This window comes from Terrapene carolina, unplaced genomic scaffold (assembly GCF_002925995.2).
Source record: "Terrapene carolina triunguis isolate 2854851 unplaced genomic scaffold, T_m_triunguis-2.0 Scaffold69, whole genome shotgun sequence".
In the NCBI taxonomy this organism is placed as follows: domain Eukaryota; kingdom Metazoa; phylum Chordata; order Testudines; family Emydidae; genus Terrapene; species Terrapene triunguis.
In genome coordinates this window covers 53,415,729-53,439,068 of record NW_020664420.1, presented here as the reverse complement: position 1 = coordinate 53,439,068, position 23,340 = coordinate 53,415,729, and the positions used below count along the sequence as shown (strand labels likewise).

At 43.4% G+C, this 23,340-nt stretch overlaps 1 protein-coding gene across 1 annotated transcript in view; it reads right to left on the bottom strand.

Moving 5' to 3' along the window:
- LOC112111319 (endoplasmic reticulum aminopeptidase 2) overlaps positions 1-23,340 on the bottom strand; it is a 37,191-nt gene that overhangs the window by 9,733 nt on the left and 4,118 nt on the right. Inside the window, exons 3-12 of the mRNA XM_024206700.1 lie at positions 23,187-23,321; positions 22,669-22,789; positions 19,226-19,380; positions 18,094-18,207; positions 16,770-16,901; positions 13,812-13,943; positions 11,554-11,622; positions 10,290-10,465; positions 9,452-9,531; positions 1,608-1,791 (exon numbers count right to left, since the gene is read on the bottom strand). Of these exons, the coding sequence (XP_024062468.1) occupies positions 1,608-1,791; positions 9,452-9,531; positions 10,290-10,465; positions 11,554-11,622; positions 13,812-13,943; positions 16,770-16,901; positions 18,094-18,207; positions 19,226-19,380; positions 22,669-22,789; positions 23,187-23,321 (1,298 nt within the window). The remainder of the gene's footprint in view (positions 1-1,607; positions 1,792-9,451; positions 9,532-10,289; positions 10,466-11,553; positions 11,623-13,811; positions 13,944-16,769; positions 16,902-18,093; positions 18,208-19,225; positions 19,381-22,668; positions 22,790-23,186; positions 23,322-23,340) is intronic.

Genomic DNA, 23,340 nt, shown 5'->3' with positions numbered 1-23,340 from the left:
GGCCACTCTGCCCTACACACTGTGGGGGAAGAGGCAGACACAACAGCGGCCACTACTAAAAGAAAGCCGGGGACATGAATCTCTTGTGTAGGAGTTAGCATCTCGTTCAGTACAAAAAGGACAGAGGAGGCCTGGATGAAATCTCATTGGGGCAAAACAGCATAATATAAAGATGATATTGGTAGTTTCCCTTTGCCTAGGATTATTACTTATTATTTGTAACACTGTAGCAACTAGGAGCCCCAGTCATGGACCAGAACCCCATTGTGTTAGGCGCTGCACAAACACAGAACAAAAAGATGGTCCCTGCCCCCAGAAAAGCTTAGAATCTGGTATTAGACAAGAGACAACAGGTGGCTACAGCGAGATAGATGGGGGGGGGGACATACACACATAAGAAAACAATTAGAAAATATCTGAGTTCTGCATATGTGCTCATCCGAATTTCTCGATTATGTAGGTCTCTTTGTACAAGGCAGCATTCCAACTCACAAGTAAAAGATTCATGGTCTCTGCTAACTTGAAGTGGAAGTGACCCTCCTCCGTGGATGTAACAAGTGCCACCTCACAAGCTGACTGGAGACACTCACACCATTTAGCCATCACTCTAGCCCTGCTGCCCCAGTGGCTCAACACCACAACAATCCGTGAGTTCTGTGGGCTGTGTCCAAACTTGGGGAAATGAGGGGTGCCGTACCGAGCTCTCTCAAACCTCCTTATTGGCCATCCTCCTTGGAAATGATTCAAGCAAGCATGTGCAATTAAAATAGTGCATGAAATTGATGGCTAACCTTTCTCTTAAATTAGTTTTCAAAGACAGAAACCTGCTGTCCAAAATATAGTTTCCAGGAGGGATGCACTATTTGATCTTTCCCGAGCAAAGTCTTCTAAGAAAATTAAAAAGAAAGAGGTGGCCTGTCTTTATGGGAAAGAGCAATGAGCCCAAACCATCCCCACATGCTGGTAATTGCCTTCAGTGAAATTAAGAGAAAGGTGATGAAGTGAAAGCCAAATAGTTTTTCCTCAACCTCTCTGTATCTGGACTCTACAAACCTATGAGGAGATCTGTTTTGTTCAAGGAGCATCAGCTTCAGGGTTATGCTTGACCTAGGGAAGCTGGGAAATGTTTACTCCTCAGCCCTTGCACAGTCTCTCTCACTATTAACTAAATATTTTGCTGCTCAAGGCAATCCTCCTTTCAGCCTGTAGGAGAGTCAGCGCTATGTTCAGGAAATGAGTTCTGTGTCTTTGGCTTCTGGATCCACATCACACAGAGTGATACTAAAAATTAAGTTTGAATGTCTCTGGCTCTCGCTCTGATGGTCCAGTTTTCAACAGGAGGTTGCCCTCATGCTAACAAAAAAGTGACCCTTTGACTGGGCCTGAAAATACTGCCAAGGGCATGTTCATAGTGGTGCAAACTGTTAATTAGACACCTGTGTAAATGTCTGAATATGCATTCATCCAATTTGCACATGATACAGCAGTAAATGCATGCACCGTAGCAGGTGCAGTTCATTCTTTTGTTTTGGCACACAGATCTTTGCTTCTTCCCTGTTAAAAATTGGTATTTTTTTCATCAGATTAAAATAGGAAAGCTTTGTTACCTGACCAGTTGAAATGCATTGTGGATCAAGTTCACTCGGTCCTTGTGGCTGAAAAGGGTGTGGTTCTGATCCAACAGTTTAATGATGTTGTCCCAGCCATTTCCTTCGTAGTGCACAGTGTAATAGCCATTCATGTCCACATTGAATTTCACCCAGGCGACCTCTCCCTCCAGTTCTAGTGTGTCTGAATGGGAGAGAGTCACATGGAAATTTTTTTTTCCGGCATATGAAAAATTAAAATGAAAGCATAGGCAAATATTACACCTGTCAGTGGCTTCACCTGGGGAACTGTGAGATTTACCGAGAAGACACCTGAAAATGGAATTAGAAAGTTATTTGCTAACCTGAAGTCCTCATACCAGAGAGTTTTTATTTTGGGGGCTTATCTACACAGTGCATTAGTCCACACCAGAGGGGTGTAAACTCTTGTATACACTGGCTTGTTGTGCATCAGCTGGCCTGAGGGGACCTGTTGGCTTGCATTAACAGTTCCCTAGTGCACATTAGTGTAGTCCATTTTCAAACATTAGGGAACTTTTAGTGCACCTCTCTAGTGCGCATTAAAATGTATACCCCTTCAATGCGGACTAGCACGCCATGTAGACAAATAGTTTAGATTGAGAATATTTCAACAGGTTGAGAACCCAGTGGGATTTATGGGATTGGTAATGGGAGATGGGTCCTTTTTCCTCTCTTCTACTTTGCTGGATCAAATCCTACTAGATCAACAGTTGTTGCCATTTTGTAGCTATTTGACGGCTTATGTGAAATTGGCTGGTGTTCTCTGTCCATTTCTCAGCAAAGAGACCAGTGACTGAATAGACTTGGGAACAAACTAAGGTAACATAATCCCTCCAAGTCAGGGTACCTTGCACAGTAGCTGGCCAGAGGCAGTGTGGAAGAGTTTCCACTGCCAGTACAGGACCTTTCCCAAGCACTAAATGCTCTCTCAATCTTTTTTTATTTGTCCCTACCTGGAATCATTTCCCAATTTTGGCCGTGATAATAGAAGTTAATATTTGTGTGTGTTATTTAGAAGAAACTCTTGGAATTAAATTCAGTTCTTAAAGTCATCTGTATGTTTTATTGACAATGTTAGCAGAAACTCCAGAAACCCTCCCCCCCACTTCAACTGTATATATTAATCTTTAGAGTAACATACAGGTCTGCCCACTACAGTTTCTAGGGCTATGTCTACACTACAAAATTAGGTCGGATTTATAGAAGCCGGTTTTATAGAAACCGGTTGTATGCAGCCGATTGTGTGTGTCCCCACCTAAAATGCTCTAAGTGCATGAAGTCGGCGGACCGCGTCCACAGTACCGAGGCTAGCGTCGACTTCCGGCGCATTGCACTATGGTACCTATCCCACAGTTCCCGGAGTCTCCGGCGCCCATTGGAATTATGGGTTGAGATCGCAATGCCCGGATGATGCAAAGCAGTGCCGCGAGGGGTTCTGGGTACATTGCGTCAGGCCCCTCCCCCGCCGTCACAGCAACGGCAGACAATAGATTCGCGCCTTTTTACCTGGGTTACCTGTGCAGACAACATACCACGCCAAGCATTGAGCCCGCTCAGCTCAGCTCACCGTCACCATATCTCTTCCGGGTGCCGGCAAACGTGGGACTGCATTGCTAAACAGCAGCAGCAGCTTACTGCCTTTTGGCGGTAGACGGTGCAGCATGACTGGTAGCCTTCATTGGCGATCTGGGTGCTGGCAGCTGTGGGGCTGGCAGCCGTAGGGCTGCATTGCACCAGCCCCTTGCCTTTTGGTAGAAGATGGTTTATTACGACTGGTAACCGTCGTCATCGTACTGCAGTGGCTGTCGATCATGGGCACCCGGGCAGACAATGATAGTTATCAGTCGTAGTATGCTATTTTCTGCCAAGTGCCCAGTATTGTCTGCTAAGCACCCAGAAGAGGCCGATGGCGATCTGGGTGCTGGCAGACATGGGGCTGGCAGACGTGGGGCTAGATTGCTACACAGCAGCAACCCCTTGCCTTTTGGGCAGAAAATAGTATATTATGACTGGTATCCGTCGTTGTCATACTGCAGTGGGCATCATATTGTGCAGTAGACCTGAAGGCTTACTGCCAAGCGCCCAGAAAATGCCAAGGGCTATCAGTCATGCTGCACCGTCGTCTTAAGATGTAAAAAATAGATTTATTCTGTATTCATTTGCTTCCCCCCTCCCTCCTGCTAAATCCAGGCTTTTGAGTTCAATCTTTGGGGGGGGGCATTCTGTGTGACAGTTGTTTGTGTTTCTCCCTGATGCAAACCCACCTTTCTTGATTTTAATTCCCTGTACCTGTACGCCATGTCGTCACTCGCCCCTCCCTCCCTCCCTCTCTCCCTCCCCTGGTCCGTCAGATATAAATTTTATTAGAGAATATTTAAAAATAAACGGTACAAAAGATTTGAGGAGTCAGTTGTCGGTCATTGGGGGAACATACAGAGTATGGGGAGGATGTTGTTATGTCAGGGTTGGCAGCACACATAATACATATAGACTGTGATGTCTCGCCTTTTTTCAGACCAGACGCCATAGCCAGCACTGGGATCATGGAGCCCGCTCAGATCACCGCGGCAATTATTAGCACTATGAACACCACGCCCATTGGAATAATGGGTTGAGATCGCAATGCCCGGATGATGCAAAGCAGTCCCGCGAGGGGTTCTGGGTACATTGCGTCAGGCCCCTCCCCCGCCGTCACAGCAACGGCAGACAATAGATTCGCGCCTTTTTACCTGGGTTACCTTTGCAGACAACATACCACGCCAAGCATTGAGCCCGCTCAGCTCAGCTCACCGTCACCATATCTCTTCCGGGTGCTGGCAAACGTGGGACTGCATTGCTAAACAGCAGCAGCAGCTTACTGCCTTTTGGCGGTAGACGGTGCAGCATGACTGGTAGCCTTCATTGGCGATCTGGGTGCAGGCAGCCGTGGGGCTGGCAGCCGTGGTGCTGCATTGCACCAGCCCCTTGCCTTTTGGTAGAAGATGGTTTATTACGACTGGTATCCGTCGTCGTCGTACTGCAGCGGCTGTCAATCATGGGCACCCGGGCAGACAATGATGGTTATCAGTCGTAGTATGCTATTTTCTGCCAAGTGCCCAGTATTGTCTGCTAAGCACCCAGAAGAGGCCGATGGCGATCTGGGTGCTGGCAGACATGGGGCTGGCAGACATGGGGCTAGATTGCTACACAGCAGCAACCCCTTGCCTTTTGGGCAGTAGATAGCATATTACGATTGGTATCCATCATTGTCATATTGCAGTGGGTATCAGATCGTGCAATAGACCTGAAGGCTTACTGCCAAGCGCCCAGTATTTGCTGCCAAGCACCCAGAAAATGCCGAGGGCTATCAGTCATGCTGCACCGTCGTCTTAAGATGTAAAAAATAGATTTATTCTGCATTCATTTGCTTCCCCCCTCCCTCCTGCTAAACCCAGGCTTTTGAGTTCAATCTTTGGGGGGGGGGCATTCTGTGTGACAGTTGTTTGTGTTTCTCCCTGATGCAAAGCCACCTTTCTTGATTTTAATTCCCTGTACCTGTACGCGGTGTCACTCGCCCCTCCCTCCCTCTCTCCCTCCCTCCCTTCTTCCCCTGGTCCGTCAGATACTACTTTCGCGCCTTTTTTCAGACCAGACGCCATAGCTAGCACTGGGATCATGGAGCCCGCTCAGATCACCGCGGCAATTATGAGCACTATGAACACCACGCGCATTGTCCTGGAAAACATGCAGAGCCTCCTGGACATGCCAAAGCCAAACCAGGACCAGCTGAGGAGGAGGCGATTGCAGCGCGGCGACGATAGTGATGAGGAAATTGACATGGACCTCTCACAAGGCACAGGCCCCAGCAATGTGGAAATCCTGGTGTTACTGGGGCAGGTTCATGCCGTGGACCGCCGATTCTGGGCCCGGGAAACAAGCACAGAGTGGTGGGACCGCATCGTGTTGCAGGTCTCGGACGATGCCCAGTGGCTGCGAAACTTTCGCATGCGTAAGGGCACTTTCATGGAACTTTGTGACTTGCTTTCCCCTGCCCTGAAGCGCCAGAATACCAGGATGAGAGCAGCCCTCACAGTGGAGAAGCGAGTGGCGATAGCCCTGTGGAAGCTTGCAACGCCAGACAGCTACCGGTCAGTCGGGAATCAATTTGGAGTGGGCAAATCTACTGTGGGGGCTGCTGTGATCCAAGTTGCCAGGGCAATGAGAGACCTGGTGATATCAAGGGTAGTGACTCTGGGAAACGTGCAGACCATAGTGGATGGCTTTGCTGCAATGGGATTCCCAAACTGTGGTGGGGCGATAGACGGAACCCATATCCCTATCTTGGCACCGGCGCACCAAGCCACCGACTACATAAACCGCAAGGGGTACTTTTCAATGCTGCTGCAAGCCCTGGTGGATCACAAGGGACGTTTCACCGACATCAATGTGGGCTGGCCGGGAAGGGTACATGATGCTCGCGTCTTCAGGCAGTCTCTTCTGTTTCGAAAGCTGGAGGAAGGGACTTTCTTCCCGGACCAGAAAATAACCATTGGGGATGTTGAAATGCCTATCGTGATCCTTGGGGACCCAGCCTACCCCTTAATGCCATGGCTCATGAAGCCGTACACAGGCAGCCTGGACAGTAGTCAGGATCTGTTCAACTACAGGCTGAGCAAGTGCCGAATGGTGGTGGAATGTGCATTTGGCCGTTTAAAAGCGCGCTGGCGCAGCTTACTGACTCGCTCAGACCTTAGCGAAAAGAATCTCCCCATTGTTATTGCTGCTTGCTGTGCGCTCCACAATATATGTGAAAGTAAGGGGGAGACATTTATGGCGGGGTGGGAGGTTGAGGCAAATCGCCTGGCCGCTGATTACGCGCAGCCAGACACCAGGGCGGTTAGAGGAGCACAGCAGGGCGCGGTGCGCATCAGAGAAGCGTTGAAAACCAGTTTTGTGACTGGCCAGGCTACGGAGTGAAACTTCTGTTTGTTGCTCCTTGATGAACCCTCTGCCCCTCCCCCACCACCCTGTTAACTCTACTTCCCTGCAAACCAACCACCCCACCCTCCCCTACTACCCTCCCCCCTTCGAGCACCACTTGCAGAGGCAATAAAGTCATTGTTGCTTCACATTCATGCATTCTTTATTAATTCAGCACACAACTAGGGGGATAATTGGAAAGGTAGCCCGGGATGGGTGGGGGAGGAGGGAAGGAAAAGGACACACTCCAATTTAAAACTTTAAAACTTATTGCTATGGAAATCATCTAGGGTGGAGTGAGTGGGTGGCCGAAGGCCCCCCCACCGTGTTCTTGGGCGTCTGGGTGAGGAGGCAATGGGACTTGGGGAGGAGGGCTGCTGGTTACAGAGGGGCTGTAGCGGCGGTCTCTGCTCCTGCTGCCTTTCCTGCAGCTCAACCATACGCAGGAGCATATCACTTTGATGCTCCAGCAGCCGGAGCATCGACTCTTGCTTTCTGATTACAAGTTGACGCCACCTCTCCTCTTCAGCCCGCGTTTCAGCACGCAACTTCTCCTCTTCAGCACGCCACCTCTCCTCTCGCTCATATTGGGCTTTTTTAAAATCAGTCATTGACTGCCTCCACGCATTCAGCTGTGCTCTGTCAGCGTGGGAGGCAGTCTGAAGTTCAGTAAACATTTCGTCACGCGTCCTTCGCTTCCTTCTTCGAATATTCACTAGCCTCTGCGAAGGAGTAAGATTTGCAGCTGGTGGAGAAGGGAGAGGTTGTTAAAAAAGATACATTTTAGAGAACAATGGGTAGACTCTTTCACGTTAGATTTTGCTGTTCACAACATCACACAGCACATGTGCTTTCGTTACAAGGTCGCATTTTTCCTCTTATATTGAGAGTCTCCTGGTTTGGTGTGAGAGATCACTCACGCAGTGCCAGGACACAGATTTCAGCTTGCAGGCAGCCATGGTAAGACATATAGTCTTTGGGCTTTTTTAACCTTCTTAACATGTGGGGATGGTTTCAAACAGTTCTGCCCTCATTTCCCATACCAAGCACCCGTGCCATTTAAAATGGGTTTGCAATGTAAAAGGAGGGGCTGCGATTTCAGGTTTAACATGCAGCACAAACCCAACTAACTCCCCTCCCCCACACACCCAATTCTCTGGGATGGTCACTTCAACCCTCCCCCCCGCCGTGTGGTTAACAGCGGGGTATATTTCTGTTCAGCAGAGCAGGAAGGGGCACCTCTGAATGTCCCCTTAATAAAATTGCCCCATTTTAACCAGGTGACCGTGAATGATATCACTCTCCTGAGGATAACAAAGAGAGATAAGGAATGGATGTTGTCTGCATGCCAGCAAACACCGGGACCATACGCTGCCATGCTTTGTTATGCAATGATTCCAGACTACGTGCTACTGGCCTGGCGTGGTAAAGTGTCCTACCATGGCGGACGGGATAAGGCAGCCCTCCCCAGAAACCTTTTGCAAAGGCTTTGGGAGTACATGAAGGAGAGCTTTCTGGAGATGTCCCTGGAGGATTTCCGCTCCATCCCCATACACGTTAACAGACTTTTCCAGTAGCTGTACTGGCCGCGATTGCCAGGGCAAATTAATCATTAATCATTAAACACGCTTGTTTTTAAACCATGTGTAATTTTTGCAAAGGTACACTCACCAGAGGTCCCCTGTGTGCCCTCAGGGTCTTGGGTGAGTTCGGGGGTTACTGGTTCCAGGTCCAGGGTGACAAACATATCCTGGCTGTTGGGGTAACTGGTTTCTCCGCTTCCTTGCTGCTGTGAGCTATCTATGTTCTCTCCATCCTCATCTTCCTCGTCCGCCGAACCCGCTTCCCCGTTTCCAGAGAGGGACTCATAGAACACGCTTGGGCTAGTGGTGGCTGCACCCCCTAGAATGGCATGCAGCTCCGCGTAGTAGCGGCATGTTTGCGGCTCTGCCCCGGACCTTCCGTTTGCGTCTCTGACTTTGTGGTAGGCTTGCCTTAGCTCCTTAATTTTCACGCGGCACTGCTGTGCATCCCTGTTATGGCCTCTGTCCTTCATGGCCTTGGAGATCTTTTGTAATGTTTTGCCATTTCTTTTACTGCTTCGGAGTTCGGCGAGCACTGATTCATCTCCCCAGATGGCGATCAGATCCCGTACCTCCCGCTCGGTCCAGGCTGGAGCTCTTCTGCGATCCTGGGACTGGGACTGGGACTCCATCATGGTTACCTGTGCTGATGGGCTCTGCATGGTCACCTGTGCTCTCCACGCTGAGCAAACAGGAAATGAAATTCAAACGTTCGCGGGGCTTTTCCTGTCTACCTGGCCAGTGCATCTGAGATGAGAGTGCTGTCCAGAGCGGTCACAATGAGGCACTGTGGGATAGCTCCCGGAGGCCAGTAATGTCGAATTCCGTCCACACTAACCCAATTCCGACCCCCTAAGGCCGATTTTATCGCTAATCCCCTTGTCGAGGTGGTGTTAGGAAACCGGTTTAAAGGGCCCTTTAAGTCGACAGAAAGGGCTTCGTAGTGTAAACGTGGCCAGGCTTAAGTCGATTTAACGCGGCTAAAGTCGACCTAAACTCGTAGTGTAGACCAGGCTTAGGAGAGGACCAGAAATTCTCTCTGTCAGGAGCTGCATCTTGTCTCCCTCAGCTAGAGGCAAGGGCATGGAAAAGCAGGAAGGGGAAGTAATATAAAGAAGGGAACAAACAGGGCTCCACAGAGGGCCAACCCCTAACACATATCCTTAAAATTAATTTTATTTAGGAAATACATTTCTTTAAATTGATTAGTAAAGGTCAACCTGTTGTACAGTTAAGGCAATCAATTTACTGATTACAAAACCAATGATCAGACTTCATTACCTGTTTTAGTTTTTAATATGTGTCTGTGAACAGTGTTGGAGCTGCTGGTGATGTATGTGAGTGGGATATGCCAAAAATACCTGGGAGATAAAGAAAAAATACAATAAAGGAACACTTGCTTTCACAGAAGACAACTGATTTGCTTTACCTGTGTCTGACTAATCATAAACTGGCGAGCAATAGAGAATGAGACTGAGTGCTAGAAATGTTAACCTTGGTATAACTATGCAGAAGTCCACACCAGAAGTCCACTAACAGAGATACCCCTCTCAATGAAGGATCACTTCTCTATTCAGGTTTGAAATGACATTCTACATGCATATAAGGGAAATCTGCATATTTTAAAATACTAGCATATCAGTTGTCTCTCCCACTGGATATTAAGTGTGTGATCCTCTCTTATAGAAGGGTAGCCTCATCCTACCTCCACTACGGTACCAACCAAGAACACATTTCACTTTTCAGCTTCATCCTCTTCCTGTGGTTAAGTCCTCAACAGAGTCTCCCATTATATAAAGTCCTGTTACATTTAGCCTCTTATGTAGTCCTACCCTGACAGTCAGCTGCTGATTTGCTCCATGCCAGTAGCCAGGAAAGTGGACATCCGCTGTCCATCCTTGCCAAGTCAGCAGGAACACTTGTACTATGCCTCGTTCACATACTTCATGGCCTCTATTGATAAACTTACTTCCAGCCTAGGCTGACCTAAGTATATTAGATGGTAATAATGTAATATCAAGCTGCCAGAATATCAGGCACCTTTTCCTATACTGGAAATAGCAGCAACAGAACAAACACCACATAAGTAGTATTACCAAATTAAGGTAAGTGTGGATACCTTGACTGCAGGTTAGCCCATTCAGGGTCTTCTTCAAAAACACCCTTAAGGAAGCGCTCCTGTCGCAATCTTAAGGTGTTTCCTTCGAATTTAACAAGAACCAGTGGGATCCCTTTCTGAAATGTCCAAGTGTTCATCATCTCTTCGATCTCCGTAAGTTTCCCCGTACGACTGAACTGAAATGACCACAGACAAACTATATTCAGTGACGCACTTAAAAGTATCCCCCCAAAATAAATCTGTACACATTTGGGTTTGCAGGCCAGACAGCCAACGCTGGCAATCTGATAGACTCTGGTTTGAGTTTTGGTTCTGGGAGCTAGCCAGGACCTTATGAGCAGCAAGTTTAAATGCCATTCAAGAAATCACAATGGTCCTCCCTGCGAGAGTGATGATTATGTACAAGACATTCATTTAACAAATAATGGCAACTACGGTAAAGCTTTTACACTGGGAAGCTGTTACAGTAAGAATGCCAGTACGGGTATTTACATACACTTACAAATTGTAAAGAGATCCTTAAGAAGCATATGTTTCCCAGTCCATCTTCTCTGCCCCCAAAAGACAGTGTTTTGTTTTGTTTTTGGTAAATCTCCTGTATGTGTCTCAAAGAATAATCTCATGCCTAAGGCACAGAACTGGGAGACAGTAGAACTGTGTCCTGCTCCTGGATGTGTCATACACTTCCTGTGTGACTTTGGGCAAGTCACAATATATCTAGCAGCAAGTCGAGAATGGTCTAATTTTCAAAGGTGCTGAGCAAGGCCACTAACCAAAATCTGGACCAGATTCTTGGATGATTTGTGGCCAATCTGTGCTATTCCAGAATAAAAATGCATCATGCAGTAAGGTCATTCAGAAAAAGTCTGTGATTCAATTTATTGACCAATAACATGTTGTCCAGCATGTGACATATGGTGGGATTTCTTTAGTTCAAAGCCATTCTTTTCTCCTAAATTTTGTCTTATTTTTGTTTTTTTAATTCACTCTTCCTCACTTCAAACTTATCTCTAGTGAGGAAAGCAAGTGACATGCTCCACTGCTCTATAGTTTAAGTCCAGGGAGTGCATTTACTAAATGCAGCATATCTAGAACTACTTTCTCCAGAGCCTGAGTGAATCAAGTCAAGGGCAAGCTCAGCAGTTGTCAGTCTGAAGAACTGAGATGCAAGATTTGTTTTCTAAGCCCTAGAGTCAGCAGCAGGACATCGTGTCATATCATCACCTTGTCAGTCTAGTGTTTTATCTTCTAATAATTTACTTACTGTGCTGCTAAGGGGCCTGGAAGCTGTATAGCAAAAGTTGCCAGAAGAGAAGTGACTTTCAGAGCAAGTCTGTAAAACATAAAAGAAAGGTGAATCCTGCACACTCGACATATTTTTAGAAATGTTTGTTTTTTTAAAAAAACCCAACAGTACAGCAAAAAGAGACCAATCAAATAACTTAGTAAATCTGAAGTTACAAACGCCACTCACAAAAGAAAGGGCTACTAATGACAGACCCTCACCAGTGCTTCTTAATCTCTCATTTGAGCATATTCAATAGATATGTTTCTGCATAGATAAATTTAACAGTGACAGACAACATATACATTAAATTTTTCCAATGTTAAATATACAGTAGAATCCCTCTAGTCAGCACCCAAATAAATGGCATATCTGCTTAATTTGGAGGGTTTCCAGTGAACAAATTCATTGTGATGATGTTCGGTTGCTAATTAATGGATTAATGACACACCTTGGGCTAAAACGATGGAGAGAATTAGGCCCATCATTGTGAAAGGTCCATTTGTCTGTTACATTTTGTCCTGTCTGAAAGATTGTTTGCAGCTGTTTACTGCTATGAACTGGTGTTTTCGAGCATAAATGTATACTGTGCAGACTTTGGTTCATAGTATGCTCCTTCCCATTGAATTATGGCAGCTAAACAAATCAGTATTGCATTAATAGGGAGTTTAATTTTTTCAAATTATTCTGTTCAGCGATAAAGTAAAACTGTAAATAAGAGAGCACGAGAGAGAAATAGAAAGTAAGGTAACAATACTTATGAATACAGCTCTGAGAAAAAAGAGAAGAAATTAAATATGAAGATGTTTGATTCACCACTGTATTTTTGCAGTTTTAAACCAGCATAAACCCATTTAAAACTACCATATACAATTAAATAGATCGTTGAGTTACACACCACTGAAAAACTGGAGTAATGCAGTGAATCAGGCCCCAGATGGGAGAAGAATGTACTTATATGATAGGGACACATTTTCAACAGATCTCAAAAAAATAGACTGCAAGTTTTGCAGGTGCACTAATTTTCATACAAACCCCCTACATGCATGAAAATTGTTTAAGTAGGTGTAATGGTGTGACTGCAGTAGTGACCCCTTGTGGATGTTCTGGGTGCCCTGATGCAGCTGCGTGTCTCCTGGCAGGGAGGATGAAGTCTCTATCTCCAGAGTCCACAGAGGCAGTCCCACCCCAAAATGTTCTACAACACAAAAGCAAACATAACTGACTACTGGGCCATCCTCCAGTGTTCCAGTTGTGGGAGAGGCATTCTGCCCTTTCCTTCAGGCTTGGTTCCCAAACTGTCTCTGCTCTGAGCATGCTCACTCCTTGGGGTCTTGCTGTTCCTCCCCAGTGGCATTACAGAGACAGGCCTGCTAGCCAGAGCAGTCACAAGTGAAGCTGCCTTTCTGGCCAGTCAGCCCCGGACTGCACCAGGCTCTCTCCTTTTATTCCTTCTCCAGGTGTGGCATTGGCTGCAGGTATAGCGGGGTGGGGCTAGCTGGGCCCAAAGTCTCTCCGTAACCCCTTCTCTGCTGGTGTGGGACACTCTGCCCCAACACAGCAGGCATCTGCCATTCTGATTGGTACATGCAATTGTAGGGTTTGTGAGCAAATTTTACATATGTATTTGCATGAGACAGGTGAAAATTTGGTCCATAATTCAATGCTTTGTATGTTGCCCAGCATGAGCAATTCCTGTGAGCCTGTGATAATTGAGATTATCACGTTTCCATTTCCATGCATGTCTGTGTTGCTGTATTACAGTTTCATACTACTCATGTCCAGCACCCACTAGCCAAGGAAATTTTGACCCCAGTTCCACATGATCTATAAGTATATGCGTAACTTTAAGCATGGTAAAATCAGTGAGACTTTTTGTGGGCTTAAAGCTAAGCATGAGCTTTGCTGGATTGGGGCTAGGGTGGTGAAAGATACTGAGAGAGTTGTAGGCATAGGTCCCATTCTTGCAATGAGCTTCACGTGGAGGAACTCCTGAGCCTGCATGGAGTTCATGTACTGGGCCATTTAGTTGGAATGTTCTGGGGGGGTTTCAACTCAGATAGGATAATCCTGGTTATTTTAATGTAGTTTTGGTGAAGGCAACTGAAAAAAAATAGTATGCAGTATAATCACTAATATATTCCTCTATTAATTGCATATAAAATCTAAATTCCCTATTTGCAACTACTGTATACATGGATATAATACAACATATTTCAACAAAGGACAGAACTTGCATTGGCCATGCTGTTCCACAAGTCATTATTCTTTGCATTCCTATAGCTGTACTTCTTCAAGTAGTGAATTATTCCTTTCTGGAACACCGCCTCAGATAGGAAATCTTGGAGCATCTTCAAAATACAAGCTCCCTAAAACAAAAAAGTAGCAAGTATTCAAACAAATGGTTTTACATTACATTTTTATACTCATGTGTTGTTTAGCCAGTGATGGTTAAACTGAGAGCTTAAAGTGTATTGCTAATGCAGTATGAATAAAACAATTGCTTCAGCAACATGTACTGAATGTTTTCATTAGCCAGGTGAAAATGGGTATTCAAGACATGATGCTCAAAGACACACTGGCTGGCTCGCTGAATCATTCTGAACTGTCACATCTACCATGGAGACCTGTTGGACTCTAGAGGTCAGGTCATTGGTATTCTTTAGCATAGCATAAATATTTTGAAATTTATTTGTAATATTATCATATTATAACTTTTGCCAGTGTCTGATTTCAGTGCTGTCATATAATGTGAAAGGATATCCCACGTATCCCAAAGAAAGTGGAATTTTCCCTATGGATAATAACCAAGTTCTGTAATTTTGTATCCGACAGGGATTCTACAGAAAACTGCAAAAAGCTAGAGGTCATTAATGACAAAATTTCAGTACGAGCAAATGGATTCTTGTTATTTGCAGACATATTCATTGACTCCAGATTTTAGATAAAAGAACAGTTATATTACAATAATGGGCACTAAAGTTCTTCCTCCTGCATCTGTACACAGCCATATTGACTCTGGTTTATCTTATAGTTAAGGTTGTTCTACAACGATATAACTAATAAAACTTGGCACTTCATTATGCTTTTCATTTGAAAGACCTCAGAACTCTTTATGAAATGTAATTAATTAATGTTAGTACTAAAGACTGTGCATGCATGCACGTTTGGGCAATTAACTAATTTAAACAGCTATTAAAGAGGATGATTAATAAACTTAAGTCAAGAGTTCCACACAAATTCACATTAGTACTCTATCAGCTTCCAGTGGGGATCAGATACTGATCTGACATGGTGAAAGAATTTAGTATCTAGAGTAAATGCCAATTCTGTTTCACATGAAGTAAGTGCATAAATTAATTTCTTCTGTTGTTTTGGGTAATAACAATCAATGATGCTGTCATTTAACATTGTTAATATAAAGATCATAGAAGTACACCACAAATCAAGTAATGTTGAATGTTTATTACTACTGTCATATGTATTTAAAGCTGATAGAATTTGGTGTCCCCTGCTTTGGTCTCTGGGTGTATTCAACCTTAATCCCAAACAGTTGATAAATACCCAAAATTATATTGGGTATTGGCCTTATTCTCTTGGAATCCCCAACAGAAGCTCTGCACTGGAGCTGCCAGTTCTTCTGCTCTTCAAAGCAAAGGCAGCTTGAAGTTAGCTAAGAGCAGGACCACTATGTTGACTGTAAAGCCTTCTTGACTTCATCTGTGTTTTATACATCTCAAAAAGGACTTGGGCCTTATCTACATGGGACAGTTACACCAGTACAACTTAATGTGAATTTAAACCAATATAGTTTTAAAAGTGCTAACTCCTCTGTGGACACACCTATTTTAGTAAAGGAGCCACTTACTTCCAATGATCTTAAATCTATTGAAAATCAGTTTAAGTGAAACTGAAAGAAGCCACTCAAACCAAAATCCACACCATCTTTTGCATTGATATAAACTCTGTTTTGTTCAATAACTGGTTTTAGTTAAACTGGTGCAACTGAGAAGCCAGGGTAGGCTTCAGCTTTGGCTGCTGTTGCAGAATAAATAAATAAATAAAATGGATGAGGTGCATCCTAATAGCTGCACTGGCAGCCTGTTTTCCTTCAAGGATACTTTATAAGGATTAACCATATGGGTTAGCACGACTATAGAACCATAGATTACATTATTGGATTGGCCATTTTACTACTCTTATTGTGTGCATTCTAGTTTAAGCTGTTGAGATGGGATGGCACTGCCAGCCAATTAACATATAAATACTGGAAGGTCAAACTAGTAAAACATTATATATCAAATAAAATACACCAGATATTTCAATGCTGATGCATCATCTCAGGGGATCTAAGGAGGACAGGAAACAGCACACTATGAATCCACACTTACAATGATTGGTATAAGAAAGTAATCTAGTGCCAAAATCACCCCATTCTGGTTCGTGTTTGCCTTCTGTATTCATGATTTCTCTTAAACTAAAATCAGAATGTGCCTTAACTAGTACAACTGGAAGGATAAATTGCATGTCACACTTAACTCTTTGGTGAGGCAAATACCGCCCACAGGGGAGTATTTCAGTAGGCTGAGGAACTGGTGTGGTTTTGCTATATGTGGGTTGGGGGCAGGATCAAGAAGCCTATGCAACAGCCTGTCCATATCCTGTATGCAACATGAAGTGAGGTTCCGTCCATGGCAATGCAGAGCTGTGTGTTGGGTCGGGGCAGGATGTGACTACACTGATGCACTGGCCAACACTTCTACAGATGGGGGAAGAAACGCCGCCGGATTGGAAGGCTAACACATCACATGAGATGCAGTGGGGTCATGGAATGGCATAAAGGGAAGAATTTTAACACACACACACACACACACACACACACACACACACCTCTCTCTTGTAGAACTTTCCTTCGCACAGCCCATGTATTGAGACCATACATGGGCCAGGATTTCACCATAGTTATCTAGCAGTGGGGAAGCCTGGGTGGCTGCAGCCAAGGGGTTAGCAAAGTGTAACCATAATAATTAATCCATTCATGGGAGGTTAGACAAATGCAGAGAGCTAATGTCAAATCTGTCATCATACTGCAAGATTCAGTTTTCCCTCCAAACAACTGGCTTTCAGGTTGCTCAGAATTTCAAGTGTTGTGACTGCAAAAGATCTTTTTGCATTTATGAAATGATATACAGTACCTTGTCATAGGACACAGTATCAAACATTTCCTTTATTTGAGTAGGAGTTTCTGCTGGGTTGGAGATTGGATGAGATGAATTTAATGAATCCCTTGCAATTGCACCAAAACATACATTCAGAAAGTAATCCTCCTGTGGGATATACAGACAGTTATCACCTTCAAGACATGATATGGATTCAAATAGATACACAGTACGTGGACAGAAATAATACACAGTACAAAGACAGAAATGCTCATGCAAAAACCTCTTCCCTGGCATAATGATCAAGTTCAACTCCTGTACAGAAAAGATTCCAACTATACTGATATATTTGTATCACATCTGAAAGACCTAAAAATTTGCAAACTTTGCAAAAAAAACCCCAAAACTCTTGCAAACAATCTCCAAAATTTTAATTCCTAACAAAAATAGACCTGACAAATTCCCAGACCCAAACTCCCCAATTCAGTGAAGATAAGGATCATCATTATCCAAGTTCAGATCCAAAACTGGCCCCTATTATAGTGGAACATCGGCTCTGCTGTAGTTAAAGGTAAATCTTCATGAAGGGCTGAATCCAGTTTTTGAGTGTTCATAATTCACATCAGAATTTTTAAAATTGGGCCTATACTCATTTCTAAGGGGAGCAAAAGGTTGTTATATGCTAAACCACTTTATGAATATAGTTTACAATAGATTCTTTATGCTACATACATATATATATGCATACATTTGGAATATTCGGCTAAATGCTATTCTAGCTGGAACAGCAAACGAGCAGTGTGTGCCAGCATAATCCACAGTTGAATAAAGGCTGGTGACTGGAAATCATGTAGAAAGAATCCAAAAATAGCCAGGCAAATTCAGTTCAGAATTTCAAGATAATTGCACTTTTGAGTGGAGAACAAATATGAGAAGTTTTTGCCTAAAGTATAATTTTTTCCAAAAAGTGTTTAAGTGCCAGAAAATAAGGCTCTATAAAAAAAATGCCTTCTCAACCATAACTATATTGGTGCAAGTGCCAGAATGCAATGTACCAGATAGCCTCTTATCTTTTACTGGAATTCTTTTTATAACAACAAAATTGCTTAGATTTAGGAAAGAGAGATGGAAGAAATAGGACTTAAAAGGAAAATGAGACTAAATTTTACTGCAAAAATGTGCTTACAGACCAGGAATCAATTCTGAAGATATACTGCTATTCTAAGCTTCAGATACTCTCTTTGCTAACCCCTTTTCAGACAATAAATTTTGTTGTATTTTCCTGGTAGTGACCTGTAAATGATTTTTCATTAGCACCCAACAGAGAAAAAGGATTTAGCGAGATAGCTGTATTACTTACAATCTGCAGCTCTGAGTACGTAGCACTAACAGAAACCAATTCCATGAATCTGGCAAAACCTTCATTTAGCCAAATGTCATTCCACCATTCCATAGTAACCAGATTACCAAACCACTAAAAGACAAAATCTCAAGTAAACAAAAGGAAAATGAAACTTGGCAATTACTATATTTAATGAGGGAGCTTTTATCTTAAGTTCAGGCACGTCTGTGTGCTTTATTAAGATCAAATTTGATTTATATGTCAAAGAAAATTGAACAAAGGGAGGACAAAAAGGACAAAACCAGAATTTCATAAAATGTAATGGAAATCTAAGAAAGCTGGATTTTTATTTCTGAATCTATATGCAATTAAAAAAAAAAGCTATTCTGTATTCTGTCACACTTTAAATCAAAGGAAGCAAAAGACCGAACTGAGATGGGGGATGAAATATCTTCTTACTCCGGGGAGTGGACCCTCGAACTAGCATTGCAGCATCTTGTTAAAGAGTGTGGGAGAAGCTTACACTCCCATTGCTTGCTTGCTGCATCTGTTCTGTGAATTAATTGAAGGCTTCACTTTCAATGCTATTTGGCTCACAATTACATTCATAGTTATTCTCCTTTTTTACTATTTTTGTAAGCCTTCACAATAAGGAAAGTCAACATTCACTAATACATGCAGCTGCCACAATAGAAGAGGCCAGGGAGTGTTTTTGAATTTAAATATTTGTAAATTGACAAGGTAGCAAGAATTGATGGGATTATTTTTTCTAAAGTTAATGGACCAAATTCTGCTTGCATTTACAAATGTCAATCTGGAATGAATCCTCTGAAGTCAGTGGAGTTACTGCTGCTTGACACTGGTGTAACAGAGAGCACAATTTGTCCTAAATAGTTCCATCTAGCACTCTAAATGCTACTGCAGAAAGGTGCCGAAATAAATACCACTGATTAGTATTATTATTATTTACAATCCTTCTCCCTTCTAAGCCATTTGTTCTCTTGGCTCCATGCATAACATTAACTCTGCTAAAGCTCTTTAGATTCTCTGTACTTCAGCCTTAGCTTTTAACTGCCATCTCTATATAAGTGACTTTTTTTTTTCAGGCTTGCAAAGAAAGACATCTAAGTTAAATACAGAAAAAAGTTACCTGATGTGCTAACTCATGGCCTATCACCTTTGTGACCCACAGTTTGTCGAATGCTGAGGAGGTCTTGGGATCATAGAGCAGTGAAGTCTCTCTATATGTGATGAGACCCCAGTTTTCCATGGCTCCTGACTGGAAATCAGGGATAGCAACAAGATCTAAGATTTAACATAAAACCTGTGTTATTACGGAGTATTAACTTTTCTAGCCCTTTGTTGTCGACTGGTTCAATGATCCATGTGTTCCTTCCCAAACTCAGTGGAATCACTCCCATTGACTCCAGACAGACCTCCATAGGAGAAAGGGAGAAAAAAAGTGGGAAGCCAGGAGCAAATCAACTTCAGATTCCTCTTTTGTGAGCACAGCTAGCAGTGGAGTAACAAGAGTTCCTTTTCATTGGACAAGGAACTGTACGCTGGGTAAATAAGTGTTACAGGCAAGAAGTGTTTGCTAACAAAGCCTAGACTAGTGTAGGACAGAGAGATAACTTATTTTGCTTAGCTTTTCTTCCTTATTTTAGAAGGATATCAGAGAGACACCATGGTCTAGTAGTAAGATACAGGCTACCAACTCAGAGAACTGTCTCCAGCTCTGCTTCCTGTGTAACCTTACAGGGAGGAAAGATGGTCTTGTGAATAAAGCCCTTGGAGTGGGATTTAGAAAAACTGAGGGTTCTTCTCCCAGCTCTGCCATAAGTGACCTTGAGCAAATCATTTAATTTCTTTGTGCCTTGGTTCCTCACATGTAAAATGGGGATAATAACTATACTTCCCTATCCCATATGTGTGTTATGAGAATAAATTCATCCATATTCGTGAAGTGCTCAGTTATTGTGGTGATAAGCACCATAGAAAAACCTAGAAATAAACCAAATATTCATATACACAACCAGTGTAGGGGCAAGCTGACAACATACAGCATGCAAAGTATCTACATTTGAGTATTGCACTTGGTCCTGAACCGCTGGGCTGGGCTGGACAGTTGCAGAAACTCAGAGATCTTCCATTTTCCTCCCTCCTAATTTTCTCCCCCTGTTGGAAGCTGCCACCATTGCACACTCCTACAGAAATACTTACCAACCACATGAAAGGCCTAAAATTTACTGCTGGTCAGATAACAAGCTACTACAGACTATGCGTCCTCCAAGGCTATGTCTACACTATTACGGTAAGTCGACCTAAATTATGCTACTCCAGCTACATTATTCCCGTAGCTAGAGTCGACGTAGCTTAGGTTGACTTACTGCGGTGTCCATGGGAGACACTCTCCCATCAACTTACCTTACTCCTCTCGTTCCGGTGGAGTACCAGCGTCATGCTTCGATTTAGCGGGTCTTCACTAGACCCGCTAAATTGACCCCAGTGCATCAATCGCAGCAGCACCGATCCCACAGTAGTGTAGACATAGCCTTAGATTCTGAGTGTGTTACCTGTATGAAATGCAAATGTCTTACCATCAGCCCTATGAATCCTGGTTACATTTGCACATTCAGGTGGTCCTTTCTAGCTAAACAATCAAGTTGGCAAACATACTATGTCCTCCTATAGCTCCCATAGTAAACAATTTTGTAAAATGTAATGTTACAAGTTTATTTTTCTATTTAGATTGGCTTGTCTTACATGAAATACTGCACATCTTGTATGAGAGGGAGTGACTTGCTCAAAAAAAAAATCCCTTTTCTAAAAGTTACGAGACTTCCAGGAAGGAAAGGAAAACCAAAAATTGAATAAAAGAGTATTACCTGCAGAAGGAAGATTATTTGTCAAGGGTGAATGATCTGCTTCTTGCCAAGCCAGTACCATGAACCATGAGCGTTTAATATTTATTATCTCATTTGCAAGCTAGCTCCATATTTGATCTGGGCATTAAAAAGGTCCATTACAACGAGGCTTCACAGCTAACACTTCTCCAAGTAAAAAACTAAATAAAGGCTGCCATTGTTCTGAGCACTTCTGCTGTTGCTGCTGCTGAATCTCTTTGGTCTGCCTCTCTTCCTGCTGCTTTGCTCTCGTTGCTCTGCAAAGTTGTTTTCTGTCTCCATATCTCCCGCAGATGAGGAGAGGATGAGAACCCTCATGAGTCTTGTTCTTCTGTAATTTTTCAATATCCGTGTTGATAGAAATTTAGTTCTGTGAGAGTTCATTATTTACTTGATTTCAGTATAGCTTTCCCCTTGGAAAATCTAATCTTGATTCAAAGGCTAGTTTGACTGAAGTCCAATAGTCTTTTTTTAAAAAAACCTACACTACTTTTAATTTAAAAGGAGCACAACAGATTTGAAGTGCTGAGTCATGTGCGGTGAAAAACCTAACTATCAACAGTAGGTTTTGCAGTCACAAAGGACTCCTGACCAGGGCTGTGGATCAATCAAAGAAGAGAACGACCCCAGAGAATCCTTCTCAGGTTTTACAGGGAGCTCAATATAATTCTAGAATCCTCTTTTCCAGTGGTCCCCAAATTGTGGGGTGCACCTCCCTAGGGGGGCACAGAGGAACATCCAGGGAGGCGCAGCGGGGCCAGGGCCAGTCCCCACGGGGTAGGGGGTTGGGGGAGTGGGGAGGGAGCGCCACCCAGCACCACTCTGACCCCGCTCCCAGCCTCCATCTGCAGCTGCGGCCCCGGCCCCTGCTCCTGGCCACAGCTTGGCTGTAGGCCCCTGGCTCCCACTCTTGGCTGCTGGCCCCAACCTGGCCATGACTCTGCTCCCGGCCTGGAGGGGCATGGACACATTCCATTACGGGTAAGGGAGGGGGCGTGAGGAAAAGTTTGGGCACCACTGCTCTATTCTCAAGAGTAAGCATTTGCAGAATTGGGCACATACTTGTGTACTTAGCAAGGCTCAGTACCTTGATTTAAGGAGTTGCCATAACTGAGAACACAACAGGAGGATTTTTTAAATACAGTACAAATTTGATTAGCCAAACTTCAATTACTGGATACTCCTAGTTAACTGAAACAGGAGCCAATGCACTATAGTTTATTAATTACACTGAAAATTCCCTTGATTATCTAAATCTATTAATTTGCCTTCCAGGGCATTCAGATAAACGAGATTATGCTGTAGTGGAATCTCAGGTTCTCCAAGTCCTTTCAGTTGCTCCATTATTTCAAGAGGATAACTTCCCACTCCAATATTCCGCATGAGTCTCATATTTGATTGTTCTCACATAGTTAATTAAAGACTTTCGGGTTTATCCAAGGTACAGATCAGAGGACAGAATTTTGCCCTTATAAGGAAAAACATTTTGATTTCAGCCAAACTATGCAGAAGCCTATAACCATTCTATTGCAAAACATAATCTTTCATATAACATGTTGGCTTTTCTTAGCTAGAATAACATTTTGAATTTCTCACTTAGTTTTGTGTGAGAAAGGAGAAATTAAACAGAAATTCTGTGACTGAAAGAGTTATATATGAACTGTACTGATATTGATGTTTGACTTACCCAGTTTTGGTAAGGGAAAGCTAATATCAAAGTACTTCTCATAAAATTCCAGTAGTTTCACTGCTGCTTCTAAGGCATAATGTGTCTGGCTCCATTTGTCAGGTGATGCGTAGATGGATACCTGTGAAAATTGATTACATTGATTACAGTGATTCCCAAACTTCCTCATTTTATAGATCAGTTCTTAAGATAGCAATCATGTTTGGATCAATTCCCCTCCCATCATCTCAATCACATACTTTCTCTGCAGCAACTCCAGGACTTGGTACCAGGCACAAGTTTTATTATAAATGCTATTAGGCAGAAAAAGTGGAAATTAACTTGCTTTAATGCAATAAGTGTAGCTGTTTGGTTACATCCACTGATTTGTAACTATGTTGTCTATTTCCTCTTCCCGGGTATATGATTTCACATTTTAAGTCTCTTTCCTCATTGCCTGTAAACCTCACTGCTCTAATCAAAAAATGTCAAGCCCTAAAATAACCTTAGTTATTGGCCATGCTGAAACCTGAACTCACCTTGATTCCTGATGATGTTGTGGCCTGCACAGACTTAAAATCACAAACTATGTAGGCTACAAGGTAAGTGCTCATTTTCACAGTCACATCAAAATGATCTTCCAACAGGCCTCCTTCGAGTTCAATTGTTTTAATCTGCAAATTGGAAAAAAAG